At 38.1% G+C, this 14,247-nt stretch overlaps 1 protein-coding gene across 5 annotated transcripts in view; it reads left to right on the forward strand.

The window, feature by feature from the left end:
• LOC127620704 (membrane-associated guanylate kinase, WW and PDZ domain-containing protein 1-like) overlaps window positions 1–14,247 on the forward strand; it is a 137,082-nt gene that overhangs the window by 86,748 nt on the left and 36,087 nt on the right. For all 5 annotated transcript variants that reach the window (XM_052093893.1, XM_052093895.1, XM_052093894.1 and 2 more), the window contains exons 9-13: window positions 1,356–1,459; window positions 1,970–2,089; window positions 2,251–2,436; window positions 5,644–6,288; window positions 14,037–14,071. In XM_052093893.1, the coding sequence (XP_051949853.1) occupies window positions 1,356–1,459; window positions 1,970–2,089; window positions 2,251–2,436; window positions 5,644–6,288; window positions 14,037–14,071 (1,090 nt within the window). The remainder of the gene's footprint in view (window positions 1–1,355; window positions 1,460–1,969; window positions 2,090–2,250; window positions 2,437–5,643; window positions 6,289–14,036; window positions 14,072–14,247) is intronic.

Raw genomic sequence — 14,247 nt, forward strand, 5'->3', positions numbered from 1 at the left:
CACCAAGGACCCGTCTGTTTACAGACAACACTACTGTTATCGGCCTCATCCAAGATGACGATGAGTCTGAATACAGAAGGGAGATTGAATGACTGGCTTACTGATGCAGTCAAAACAACCTGGAGCTGAACATGCTCAAAACGGTGGAGATGTTAGTGGACTTTAGGAGGAACACCCCAACATTGACCCCCTCACCATTCTAAACAGCACTGTGGCAGCAGTGGAGTCATTCAGGTTCCTGGGCACTACCATCTCACAGGACCTGAAGTGGGAGACCCACATTGACATCAACATTGTGAAACAGATCCAGCAGAGGTTGTACTTCCTTCACCAGTTGAGGAAGTTCAACCTGCCACAGGTGCTGCTGATACAGTTCTACTCAGTAGTCATTGAGTCTGTCCTCTTCAGTAACTGTCTGGTTTGGTTCAGCTACAAAATCGGACATCAGAAGACTACCAAGGACAGTTTGGACTGCTGAGAGGATTATTGGTTGCCCCTGCCCTCCCATCAAGAACTGTAAACATCCAGAGTGAGGAAAAACACTGTAAAAATCACTCTGGACCTCACTCACTCAGCCCACTAACTTTTTGATCTGTTGCCTTCTGGCCGGCGCTACAGAGCACTGAGCACCAGAACCATCAGGCACAAGAACAGGAACAGATTTTCCCTCAGACTATCCGTCTCATAAACAGTTAAAACTGACCCATTGAGCAATAATTAATGTGTAATACACAGCTTATTCTGTTTATATTTATCCTGCATATCTTACATCTTCTGCTATTGCATTCCCTTGCACTATCTGTATATAACAGATTTGTATTTGTACACACACACTATATATATATATATATATATATAGTCTTATTGTGTATTTCTATATATATGTTCTATTCACTTTTTATTTTTATTCAATTTTTTTTATTATATCTGTCTTGTTGCTCTTTGTGCACTGGAAGTTTCTGTCACCAAGACAAATTCCTTGTATGTGTAATCATACTTGACATTAAAGCTCATTCTGATTCTGAACATTCGTAAGCAGCATATCCTGTGTGATCATCCACTGCAGTATACATTTTCCCTAGAGTTACATTTGTGTCTTGAGCATATTTTTTAAAACAAATGATAAATCGTACTAACATATTTGAATTGAATCAAATCACAAACTAGTTCATTACCAAATTTTAGATTTCATGATGCATCACATAATTTAATAAAGAATAGTTATCAAATCAAATTGTCAGAGCAAACATTTACATTTACACCCCTACAATTAACTATAATAAAATCAACATGCAGAATTTGTCAGTTCTAGATACTTTAGAAAAAATGTTCACTCTTTCTGTCTGTCTTGTCAGTCATATAAACCGTAAGACTCAGTATGAGAACCCGGTTCTAGAGGCCCGGCGTAAGAAGCAGTTGGACACACAGCAGTCACCTGAGGGCGGACGATACATCAGAGGTGTGTGTCAGTTTACTCTCTCTCTCATTCTCTCTGTCTGCATGATTTTCTGGTTAATATTCATCTGTTTTAACAGACAGTTTATGACAGTTTAATAAGCACACATATGGAAATATTTGAATACTTCATCTGATGTTGATATATTGCTGTATTTGTTTTCATGGCACAAGGTAAGCATTACGTTTTATAAGACCATTTCAAACGTATTTTTTAGTTTACATATTTGTCTGTGATTATTAAACAATTTTACAATCGTTTATGGCATTTTACTTAAAATTGTGTTTTTCTCGCAACTTGAGTTACTTACTGTGTATGATGTTTGCAAATCTTCAGATCTTTTAGTTTTTTATTTGGTTGGTCATTTGGAAATTACCATATCAAGACTATAATGAATACAATTATTTATTAATTTATTTACTATATTTATTCAGTTTTATTATACAAACAGAACAAGAAAAGCATGTGTTTTTTGTTTTGTTATCATAGTCTCTTTTTTCTTATTTCTGTTAGAATGGATTGAGGAGCACTCTTCTGCTGGAGCAACCATTGGCTCTTACATTCCCACTCACCTCGAGACATACAGAGACCCTCAGAGCAGTGCACTGGCTCTGCCGGCTCCAGGCCCCAAACGTGAGACTTTAACCACTGTCTATATTGCTTATTTCTGTGTATATTTACTAATAATTGAATACTTCAATTATAAATAACATAATGTATATTTGTGTGTGTGTGTGTGTGTGTGTGTGTGTGTGTGTGTGTGTGTGTGTGTGTGTGTGTGTGTGTGTGTGCAGGTGGAAAGCCATTCTTCACGCGTAACCCAGCTGAGCTAAAGGGGACGTTCATAAGCACAAAGCTACTGAAGAGCAGGCGTGGTTTTGGTTTTACTGTAGTAGGAGGAGATGAACCAGATGAGTTCTTACAGATCAAGAGTCTGGTGCTGGACGGACCTGCCGCCGTCGACGGGAAGATGGAAACAGGTAAGAACATCTGCGAAAATCATTTTAAACATTTACATTAAATGCATTAAAGATGTTTAAATTAAACATCTATACATTTTAATTAGAGTTGCATTGAGAATCCTGATTGATTTTAATGAATTGATTTGATTTGGACGGTTCATTTCAATTAACCGGTTCAAACTGATTAATTGATTAATTCGAGTCATCAAAATGACTTCTTACAGTTGAGTATATTACAAGCGATTTGCAAATCAGTTTCACTGAAACATTAAAAGGAATGGGTTCAACAGGACGGTTCGTTTAACATCGGACATCACATTAGTACACAAAGAAACACAATTCAACAAGTGATCATAAACACGCTCTCCACCTGAAAGCTGTTCCAAAAGGCTACAACATTATGTTGCCTTCTAATTTACCTTGTTTCCACAAAAATCTATGGCAGCATGTATCCTTCATAGAAAAGGCAATCCCAGAATTCATTGTGACAAGCTAATTGGAAAAATCCATCCTAGATGGCGAGAGACATGACGATTATAAATATACTTTCTAAATTCATTCTAAACTAAAATATATATATATATATATATATATATATAAAATAGTTAAATTCAGTTCATATGGACAGTTTTACACAATGATTGTGTATATTATATATATTTGTATGTGAACTAGAATATTGTGACAGTAGCAACAGTAGCAACATGCTAACATCAAATTCTGTTGGAATCAAATGTGAGTTTCCTGTCCGCTTCATGTGAGTTTCTGCCTATGTATAGTATTGCTAATCAGCTATTTATAAGCTTACATTTTAGTTAGGATGCTGCCTAAGCATCTGCCTAGATAGACATCAAGGCGGCACACTAGGATGTGACACAGATCTAAATTGTGGTTGTTCGTTAGAGTCTTACCTTAATGTAGTGGTTCTCATTTTTTTGGTCACGACCCCATTTGAAACTAGAAATAACTGAATAATGAAAAGTTACTATCTTCATTGAAAAAAATTATCTGAATTACCTTTTTGTCACCAGACTTACATTGTTCTGTTACTTTCTGTATTCATTATGTGCAAAATTAGGGCTATCAATTGATTCATATTTTTTATGAAATTAATTGCATGTTGTGCCAATTATAAGTGAATTCAGAAATTTGCATACACTTAGGTTGAAGTCATTAAAACTAATTTTTTAACCACTCCACAGATTTAGTCTTTTAGCAGAATGGAAAATTCCAGAAAATGATGTCAAGCCTTTAGAAAATTAGCCAATTAGCTTCTGATAGGAGGTGTACTGAGTTGGAGGTGTACCTGTGGATGTACTTTAAGGCCTACCTTCAAACTCAGTTCTTCTTTGCTTGACATCATGGGAAAATCAAAAGAAATCAGCCAAGACCTCAGAAAAAAAATTGTGGACCTCCACAAGTCTGGTTCATCCTTGGGAGCAATTTCCAAATGCCTGAATGTACAACGTGTACAAACATTAGTGCACAAGTATAAACATCATGAGACCACGCAGCCATCATACCACTCAGGAAGGAGATGAATTCTGTCTCCTAGATATGAATGTAGTTTGGTGCAAAAAGTGCAAATCAATTCCAGAACAACATCAAAGGACCTTGTGAAGATGCTGGAGGAAAAAGGTAGACAAGTATCTACAGTATATCCACAGTAAAACGAGTTATATATCGACATAACCTGAAGGGCTGCTCAGCAAGGAAGAATCCACTGCTCCAAAACCACCATAAAAAAGCCAGACTACAGTTTGCAGGTGCACATGGGGACAAAGATGTTACTTTTCGGAGAAATGTCCTCTGGTCTAATGAAACAGATCTATTGAACCGTTTGGCCATAATGACCATCATTATGTTTGGAGCAAAAAGGGTGAGGCTTGCAAGCTGAAGAACATCATCCCAATCATGAAGCATGGGGGTGGCAGCATCATGTTGTGGGCTGCTTTGCTGCAGGAGAGACTGGTGACATCATGATGAATGAACATTATGTGGATATATTGAAGCAATATCTCAAGACATTAGCCAGGAAGTTAAAGCTTGGTCACAAATGGGTCTTCCAAATGGACAATGACCCCAAGCATACCTCCAAAGTTGTGGCAAAATGGCTTAAGGACAACAAAATCAAAGTATTGGAGTGTCCATCACAAAGCTCTGACCTCAATCCCATAGAATATTTGTGGGCAGAACTGAAAAAGTGTGTGCGAGCAAGGAGATCTACAAACCTGACTCTGTTACACCAGTTCTGTCTGGAGGAATGGGACAAAATTCCAGCAACTTATTGTGAGAAGCTTGTGGAAGGCGAACCAAAATGATTCACCCAAGTTAAACAATTTAAAGGCAATGCCACCAAATACTAACAAAGTGTATGTAAACTTCTGACCCACTGAGAATGTAATAAAACTGACATTATTATACTGACTATTATTCTGACATTTCACATTCTTAAAATAAACCTAAGACAGGGAAAGTTTTAATTAAAATTAAAATTCTAATTTAATGTCAGGAATTGTGAAAAAACTAAGTTTAAATGTATTTGTCTAAGGTGTATGTAAACTTCTGACTTCAACTGTAATTAATACAAGAACATATGTCTGAAGAAAGACTGTGCTGCTCTTGTTGGTTTGAAGAGGCAGGGTTGCCTGTGCAGCTGGAGTTGCACTGACTGCCCCCTTCTGACAAAGATTCACAAAAACATCAACGTGGTAAATCAATTTTGAAACGTTTCGATGGTAGAATCATGCCTTATTATTGAATTTACGCACAGATCCCGGGCATGATTAATTGCATACATTTTTTACACGTTTTTTTCATTTAATGAATCGCACTAAATTAACGCATTAAATTATTAACAGATTAATCACAGAAAGTAACACATAAAATTTTCTAGGGCTGGGAAATTGAATGTGTTAATTTTGGCTATGAATAGCTGACTGTTTAATGCACTAGAAAAATGAACACAACTAATGCAGGATACGTTTTTTTTTTTCTTCGTTTTTTTTCTCCACTTTCTGAAACTTCACTAATGTTTTTACCCACCCGTGCTCAATACTTCAAGTCTTCTGAATCTATACAACAGTAATGTCTGTCGCATATGCGTTGATGTCTTTGTTTTACATAAATGAAGCGTAGCGAGCTCAACCAACACCATACATTATAATGGAAAAAAGGCAGAGATGAACGAAATTGCAAACTTCATTTATGTGTTTTGTGTCTCAGGTGATGTCATCGTGAGTGTGAATGACACAATTGTGCTGGGATACACTCATGCTCAGGTGGTGAAGATATTCCAATCCATCCCAATTGGGTCCATGGTTCAACTGGAGCTGTGCCGTGGCTATCCTCTGCCCTTTGACCCCGATGACCCCAACACCAGCCTGGTCACATCTGTGGCCATCCTTGACAAAGAGCCCATCATAGTGAATGGTCAGGAGGGGTTCGAGCCCAGCCTGCCTGTTCAGATGGCAACCGGTGCTACGAGCATTGGCATGGCACCCAGCCACGAGCCCACCACTTACATCCCCACCGCGGACACCACAATGTTAGTCTCGGGCAACAGCTGCCACAGTTACAGCAATGACGTTGTGACTCTGGCATCATCGATAGCGACACAGCCGGAGCTGATCACCGTTCACATCGAGAAGGGCGACAAAGGCTTCGGCTTCACCATCGCAGACAGTCTGAGCGGCGGAGGTCAAAAGGTCAAGCAGATCGTAGATTACCCACGATGCCGAGGGCTGAAAGAGGGAGATATCCTGATGGAGGTGAACAAGAGGAGCGTTCAGGGCATGAGCCACAACCAGGTGGTGGATCTCCTCAGCAAATACCCACGAGGAGGTGAAGTCACTATGCTGGTTCAGAGAGGTAAGCACATGATCACTATTACTCTCTTAATACATACATGTTCCTGAATATTTCAATATCAGCATGCTATTCAAAACAGAAAAGAATGTTTGTTGTCAGAATATCAAGTTACAGACAGCATTACAAATAAATGCAGGGACATATTTTTATATTTTGCACACATACATGGTGGTGAGTAGTACATTGTGAAAGCTGTCAATGCATTGATATTGTATGTATTAGTGTCTGTTCAAATTTAAAATTGTTTGTGTGCTAGAGCTGCACTTTACATACAATCGTCTGTATGAACTAATGAGATCAAATACCATCAGATGCATCGTGCTTTATTAATAAATCAGTTACATTCATTCATGAGTGTTTGTGTCTGTTGACGTCTAATATTCCATTCGGTTGTCATGTAATTAGATATGGCATCACATCAAGCATTGTAAAGATTTTCTTGAAAAGGCACTTTGTGTCGTATTCTGTTAATAGAGATCTTAGAGACTTGTGTGTGTGCACATTTGTTTGTGGGTGTGTAGATATGTTTTACAAGCAGCAGTATGGAGGATTTATGAGAGGTGGAAAGAGGGACAATAAAACCTACGGAAGAATATGAAAAATGTGTGTGTGTTGGGAGGGGGGTTGAATGAAGTTGAAAAGAATCTGAAGGTCGATGATCGCTTCCACATCATGTTCATGTTCCTTGTGTGTGTTGTAGCTTCATCTCAACACACATTTCACAGTCTGTCCTCCTCTTCATATTCACTTCACCTTTTATTATTAATGGTGTTTTCAAAGGCAAGCATAACTGTTACTATTGCTCATACTGAGGTAAACACACCCCTAACCTTAAGAATTAAACTTCAGTGCATAACTCATCCTGCACCGTTTGTGTTGCATTAGTGGTAATCTATGTCATTTCTTTGTCAAATATATTGCAATTGTAATGTAAAATATAAACAAAAAATCTACTTTTTGATGTTACTTGTATTGAAGACAAAGACATAAATTTAATAGAGAAGATGAAAGAATTGTTATAAATAAAATACAGCTTTTTTTATTGTATATATATATATATATAAAACAAATAAATGAAATACACTGTCTGGCCAAGTAAAAGTCACTGTTTGGATATAAAGCAGCTACTTAAGAGTCTATGTCATTATTGCAGTGATTAATATGTTTCAGCTGGCAACAATTCTTTTAACCCTAACTGATGCAGTGTGTAGCTTCTCATTTCTGAAACAACCATGTCGGAAGACGTATCCCGTGTTCGTGAAGAAGCTGTTATTGTGTTTCAGAAGGGGCACATTATTGTCCTGCATCAAGCAAAGAAAACAACGAATGAGATTGCTGAAATCACTGGAATTGAACCGTCAGCTTTGAGGACGAAATGTGTTCGAAAAAAATCTTGAATGATCGTGATCGGAGATCATTTAAACACTTGGTGAAGTCACATCTTTAAAAATCGACAGTAGAACTCACGGCTATATGTTTAATCATGAAAGTAAGAGCATTTCCACACGCACGATGCAACGAGAACTTACAGGATTGGGACTAAACAGCGTGTGGACTCAAGAAAGACACTTATTAGTGAGGCTATAAACAACTTCAATTTGCTTGAGCATAAAGATTCGGACTGTGGAGCAATGGAAAAAGGTCATGTGGTCTGATGAGTCCAGTTTTACCCGATTCCAAAGTGATGGGCGAGTCAGGGTAAGAAGGGAAGCACATGAAGTGATGTACCCATCATGCATAGTGCCCACTGTACAAGTCTCTGGAGTCAGTGTTACTGGGATTGATTCAATTGGTCAGGTCGAGGCTCAGCAACGTTATGAGGCAATAAAATGAAGTCAGCTGACTATCTGAATGTAATGAGTTAACAGGTTATCCCATCAATCCCAATGTCACAGGGCGGAGGGCGGGGTCATGATTCCGCACACCTGGACCCTAATCAGGCTAATCAAGTCTCAGAGAGGGATAAAGGCCGACTGGAGACTGCAGTGTGACAGAGAGAGAGATTTACGGAGTTTCATATTAAAATATTATTTATATTGTTAAGCCTGTTCTCGCCGCCTCCTTTCCATTAACCCCTTTACACCCATCAATGCATTTTTTCTTCCCTGACGGCACGGGAATATTCCAGGACAACAATGCCAAGATTCATCAGGCTCAAATTGTTGTGAATCAAGAGTGGTTCAGGGTGCATGAGGAATCATTTTCACGCAGAGTCCTGACCTTAACCCCATTGAATGTGCTTTGGTTCGGCTCTCCCATCATCAATACAAGATCTCGGCCAAAAATGTATTCAACTCTGGATGGAAATAAATGTTGTGATGTTGCATAAGATTGTCAAAACAATACCACATCGAATGCCGTAATCAAAGCTAAAGGCGGTTCAACGAAATATTTGAGTATGCTACTTTAATTTGGCCAGGCAGAGTTGGCGTTGGAAAACAAAAAGCACACCCTCACTCACAGCTGTGTGCAGTGCTGGGAATCTCTGCATCTTGCCACTCGTTTGTTTCCATGACAGTATTTAGATAAGAGGAGATGCCTAGAACAGAGAGAGAGAGAGAAGTTATTCAGATGCATACTACAGCAGGAGTGTGTCAGATATTGTCAGGTATTAACTTTGTATTATTTGCCACTGGAATGGATTTTCAACAGTATTTTTTCATTATTTTTGGTACCATATACATTTTGGGAATTTGAGTTTAAGAGAAAATGTTCTCAATTGTGATGAAAATAATGTCACAATGCAAATTATCTGATTGGTCCTGAGGGGTCCTGTATGCTATTATTTCTTTTGATTTTGAAGTGAAACCTGTCTTTAACATGTCTACCACGTCACTCTCATGTCTACATAGTACATCAAAATTCAATTACAATTAATTACTATAATCTAATAACCGATTTAGTACAAAAAGTAGTGTAGTGCATTACATTTCAAATTCTTGTAATTAGATTACAGTTATTGTAATAATAAAAGTGAATTTCTTTTAATAACTTTAATTGGTTTACACATTTTCTAAAATAATATTATTAGGGCTGTCAATCGATTGAATTACATGATGTGCTGATTAATTATCGTATTAAATGCATGTATCAATATTTGCAGAGAAAGAAAGCAAATAATTAATTAAATAATGATTAAATAAATATAAATATTTTGATTTAAATTATTTGAAATGTAATTAATATTATATACAGTATGATATCGTGGCAAATATGTAAATCATTGATTTGACAATAGAAAAAGTGGTTTTAGAATGCAATATATTGTACATTTTCACATATAATTGAACATAAGCCTATCATTGGCCTAAAGTTCACAGCAATCCGTTTAGCAATTCTCATCAATCTGTCTGAGGTAAGACGGCTCTAAGTACCAGGGGTGTGCCATCCATATAAGCTAGGTAAGCAGAAGGGTGAAAAGAAAAATGACTATGAAATATTTAAATATAATTGTTAATATAAACTGTTTTCATTCAAATTCTTCATCATTCATCTCAGTTGAGCATCACAGACAGTTATTCATGTATTCGTTTTGGTGCCACCCTCAGGTATAAGCACTTTGTTATGCTTTCTCTGATTCAAAGAATTGTTTACCACCCTTTCATTCAACACGCCCGCTACAAATGGCCAAGGTAAGCATGCTTACCAAAATGAGTAAGCCAATCAGAAGCTCCTTCCTTCAGTCAAGCTATCTGATTTTAGTTTTGTGTCAACCCGTTCACATAACTAATGCGTTATTAAGTGCTAAAATGGATATCTACAGTGTAAGCATCGACGACCTACACAGATTTTAAGTTAATTTCAATTAAAAATCAAGAAAGAGAGGCTAACAAAACTTCAACAATAGGGCAACTTTTACAACATAGTGACGGAGATGTTCATTCGCGAGGAGAGACGGAGGGATTTTGTGTTCCAGTAAGTTAATATATTTATTAAAAATCTGTGTTATTGATACTACATCATGGTTTCTGGTTAGTCTGAGGCTATGAAGTGGTGATCTGGCAATCATGTCCTTCTTGTGTCATTCTGTTTTATAGTTCTAACGTTAGGGCGCTGTGTCTGTTTAAAAATAAAATAAGGGATGTAGACTACCGTGTCTATGTTACATTTGCCTTGTGCATTCAGGTTAAGATTGTTGTCTTTGGTGATCAGATTAGTTAACTGCTGCTTTCCATTCCAGTGAACTGTGTGAAGAGTGATGTGTGAGGCCTACGATGTTGAAACTCGAACTGGCAGTCTTTTCTATTTTTTCTTTTTTTTTATGTCCAAACAAGCTCTTCTGGCACTGTGGTTCATTGTATGATTTAATGGACATAAACATGCTCATCTCAATATACGACAATCTTTATCACTGTCCTGAATTTAAAACAATTTTATCATGAAGTTCGCCACTGTGATATAATTGTTTCCATTGAGTTCTAAGGCAACAATTTACGTTATATAACATTTCCGTGACATTACACTCACCCGTATAATGTGTTTTGGGCACAGCGTTTAATAATGTGTATTAAAAATCTTTGATGCTTGTCCAGTCTCAAAGCCCACAACACGTGCCTGCTATGTACACATGCGTCAGATGGATGCTTTTGGAGCTGGGATGCTTTTAGGACATTGTCACTTAAAACGTCATTTGAATCTTAGAAAAACACATCTAAAAAATCAGAGTGGCATTATGTCCAGCTGTTTGAACACAGAACATCCTCATCTTGCTCTGTCTGCTGTCACCGAGTGTGTTTTTTTTTTGTCTGTTTAGCTGGATTTGTGCTTACTCTCCCCTGATGAACAAGACTCTTAAAAACTTAAAGGTGAACATTGATTATGGCCCGGGGGCATGATTAATTGCATTTTTTTTTACATAAGTTTACATAAGTAATCGCACTGAATTAATGCGCTAAATCGCCAGTCCTAAATATACTATATGTAGAATTAAGTTAGCGTGTAAATCTGTCTGCATTTTGAGACAGCTGAAGGATGTGCACCCCTTGAAATGTCAGTGAGCAATAAGAAAACCACGATATATAGAGCACAACATTGTCAGGCTACTCAGCTGTCTTGGTTCCAAAAGTATTTTTCTCATTCATTTCTTTCATAGACTTTTTTAATAAAAACCAAAATGTTATTGAAAATCCAACAAAAATCCAAAGGTAAAAGAATGTGAACTTACCGTCTTTCATGAGGGTACGGACTACAATCCTATGAAGCATTCCGAATTATGTCATTGAATAAAAAAATATGCAAATATTTAAAACTATATATTTAAGTTTGCCGACTTAAAAACTTATATTTTTCTTAATTGCAAAACATTTCAATAAACACAAATATATAAGTAGTTTGAGAGTGCTGGGAGACCGACTAGTTTGTGTGGGTGGTGGCTTCTGGTCTTTGTTGGTCAAAGTTTTTTGATTGGTGAATCTTTCTCTGCTGTACCATGGGTAATGTAGTTGTTCAACAGGAATTCTGCTATTAAAGACCATTTTTAAAAAATGTATGTACAATTCATGTACAAATACAAATCTGTTATATACAGATAGTGCAAGGGAATGTAATAGCATAAGATGTAGGATATGTTGGATAAATATAAAAAAGACTGAACTGTGTATTACACATTAATTATTGCTCAATGGGTCAGTTTTAACTGTTTATGAGACGGATAGTCTGAGGGAAAATCTGTTCCTGTTCTTGTGCCTGATGGTTCTGGTGCTCAGTGCTCTGTAGCACCGGCCAGAAGGCAACAGATCAAAAAGTTAGTGGGCTGAGTGAGTGAGGTCCAGAGTGATTTTTCCAGCCATTGGTTTTTGAAGGGAGGGCAGGGGGCAACCAATAATCCTCTCAGCACTCTGAACTTTCCTTTTGTAGTCCAATTTCGTAGCTGAACCAAACCAGACTGTTATTGAAGTGAAGAGGACAGACTCAATGACTGCTGAGTACAACTGTATCAGCAGCACCTGTGGCAGGTTGACTTCCGAAAGAAGTAAAACCTCTGCTGGGTCTTTTTCAAAATGGAGTCAATGTGGATCTCCCACTTCAGGTCCTGTGAGATGGTAGTGCCCAGGAAACTGAATGACTCCATTGCTGTTTAGAATGGTGAGGGGATCAATGTTTGAGCTTTCCTCCTAAAGTCCACAATCATCTCCACCATTTTGCGTGTGTTGAGCTCCAGGTTGTTATGACTGCACCAGTGAGATGGCCATTCAACCTTCCTTCTGTATGCAGACTCTTCGTCATCTTGGTTGAGGCCAGTGACAGTAGTGTCATCTGCAAACTTCAGGAGCTTGACAGAGGGGTCCTTGGCAGTGCAGTCGTTGGTATACAGAGAGAAGAGTAGTGGGGAGAGCGCAGGAGAGCCTGGGGGGCACCAGTGCTTATTGTACATATGCTGTGTTAATCATACATGTACATGTTAGCAGGGCGGTTGCAGGAGGTGTTGGGGTTTGTGTGATGTGATTGTCAGAGCGGGTGTGGGGTGTGAAACTGGGCTTTTGAAATCTACAGTAAAAACACATTTAGGTCGTCAGCCAGTTGTTGATTCCCTACAGTGTTGGGGGATGGTGTCTTGAAGTTATTAATGTCTTTCAGGCCTCTCCACACTGATGCAGGGTCATTAGCTGAAAATACATTTTTCAAGTTCTCAGAGTTACTTCTTTTATCCCCGCTTCTATCCTTTTTGACATGACTAAGCTGTCTGAGTTTTGCTGTAAACCATGATTTGTCATTGTTGAACGTTAAATAAGTCCTAGTAGTGATGCACATATCCTCACAGAAACTGATGTATGATGTTACAGTGTCTGTGAGCTCATCCAGATTGATGTCTGCAGCTTCAAAAACACTCCAATCAGTGCAGTCAAAACAGGCTTGTAGTTCCAGCTCTGCTTCATTGGTCCTTCTTTTTACAGTCTTTACTACAGGTTTAGCTGATTTTAGTTTCTGCCTGTAGGTTGGAAGAAGATGAACCAGCCAGCTTGCGTTTCATAGCACGCTTTAACAACACAGCTGCGCCTCTGAATAAAATGTCCAGCAAAATATATGAATAGTCCAAAACTGGGAAAAGATTGTCTGGTATGTGCTGCCAAATGTTCAGCAGTTCGTCCCTGATAAAACAGATTGGAAAAAATTACTAAACACAGGACAAACAAACAAAAACAATAAATTAATTGGAGAGCTCCACACCATGGCGCCATCTTGATCAATATTCTATGTGAATATTATATGTGATTAATTGTTATTAATTAGATTTATTAATCAACATGTTATATTTATATTCACTTAAACATTTTCATCAATTGACAGCCCTAATTTAAATGTTATATTGGTATTCCTGAATGGCAACATGTAGAAAAGATTATGTTTGAGTTTCATTGCATTATTAATGAGCTCATATGCGTGTGTAGAGGGGCAGAGCAGGTGGGATATTAAAAATAACACTTTCGAGTGTTTGAGTATGTGCGTGCATGTGAATGTGGTGCATGTAACAGAAAGGGCGGGGCAAACAGAAACGTTCACACACACACATGCGCGCACACAGGCGAGTGGGTGGAGCAGCATCCTCAGGCAGCAGCTGATCACACATCCACTCCAGACCAGACACACACACACGCACACACACACAAGCAACAGGACTGCACCTGCATCTAGCGAGTGATGAAGGAGGGAAGCTGAAGTTGCGCTCATCTGTGTGTGATGTAAAGGCTGTGTGTTTGTGTGTAATATGATTGTGATGATCTCTTTGTCTCTCTGTCGCTGTTTCACAGGAGTCCTGCAGCCCAAGAGAAGCCCTAAAGTGCTGGTAAGACTAACTTCACTAATGTCTGTCTGTCTTCTCATTTAACAATCGCTCCTTTATTTCCTCTCATTTCATCTCTTAGAATATCAGTCTTGTGATTTTACTCTTGAACTTGTTTGTCAGCATCTATTTAACTCACACTTTTCCTTTGACTTCCCTAATTAGCTCACTGATGTTTA

The sequence above is a fragment of the Xyrauchen texanus genome, chromosome 27, assembly GCF_025860055.1.
Source record: "Xyrauchen texanus isolate HMW12.3.18 chromosome 27, RBS_HiC_50CHRs, whole genome shotgun sequence".
Classification (NCBI taxonomy): Eukaryota; Metazoa; Chordata; class Actinopteri; order Cypriniformes; family Catostomidae; genus Xyrauchen; species Xyrauchen texanus.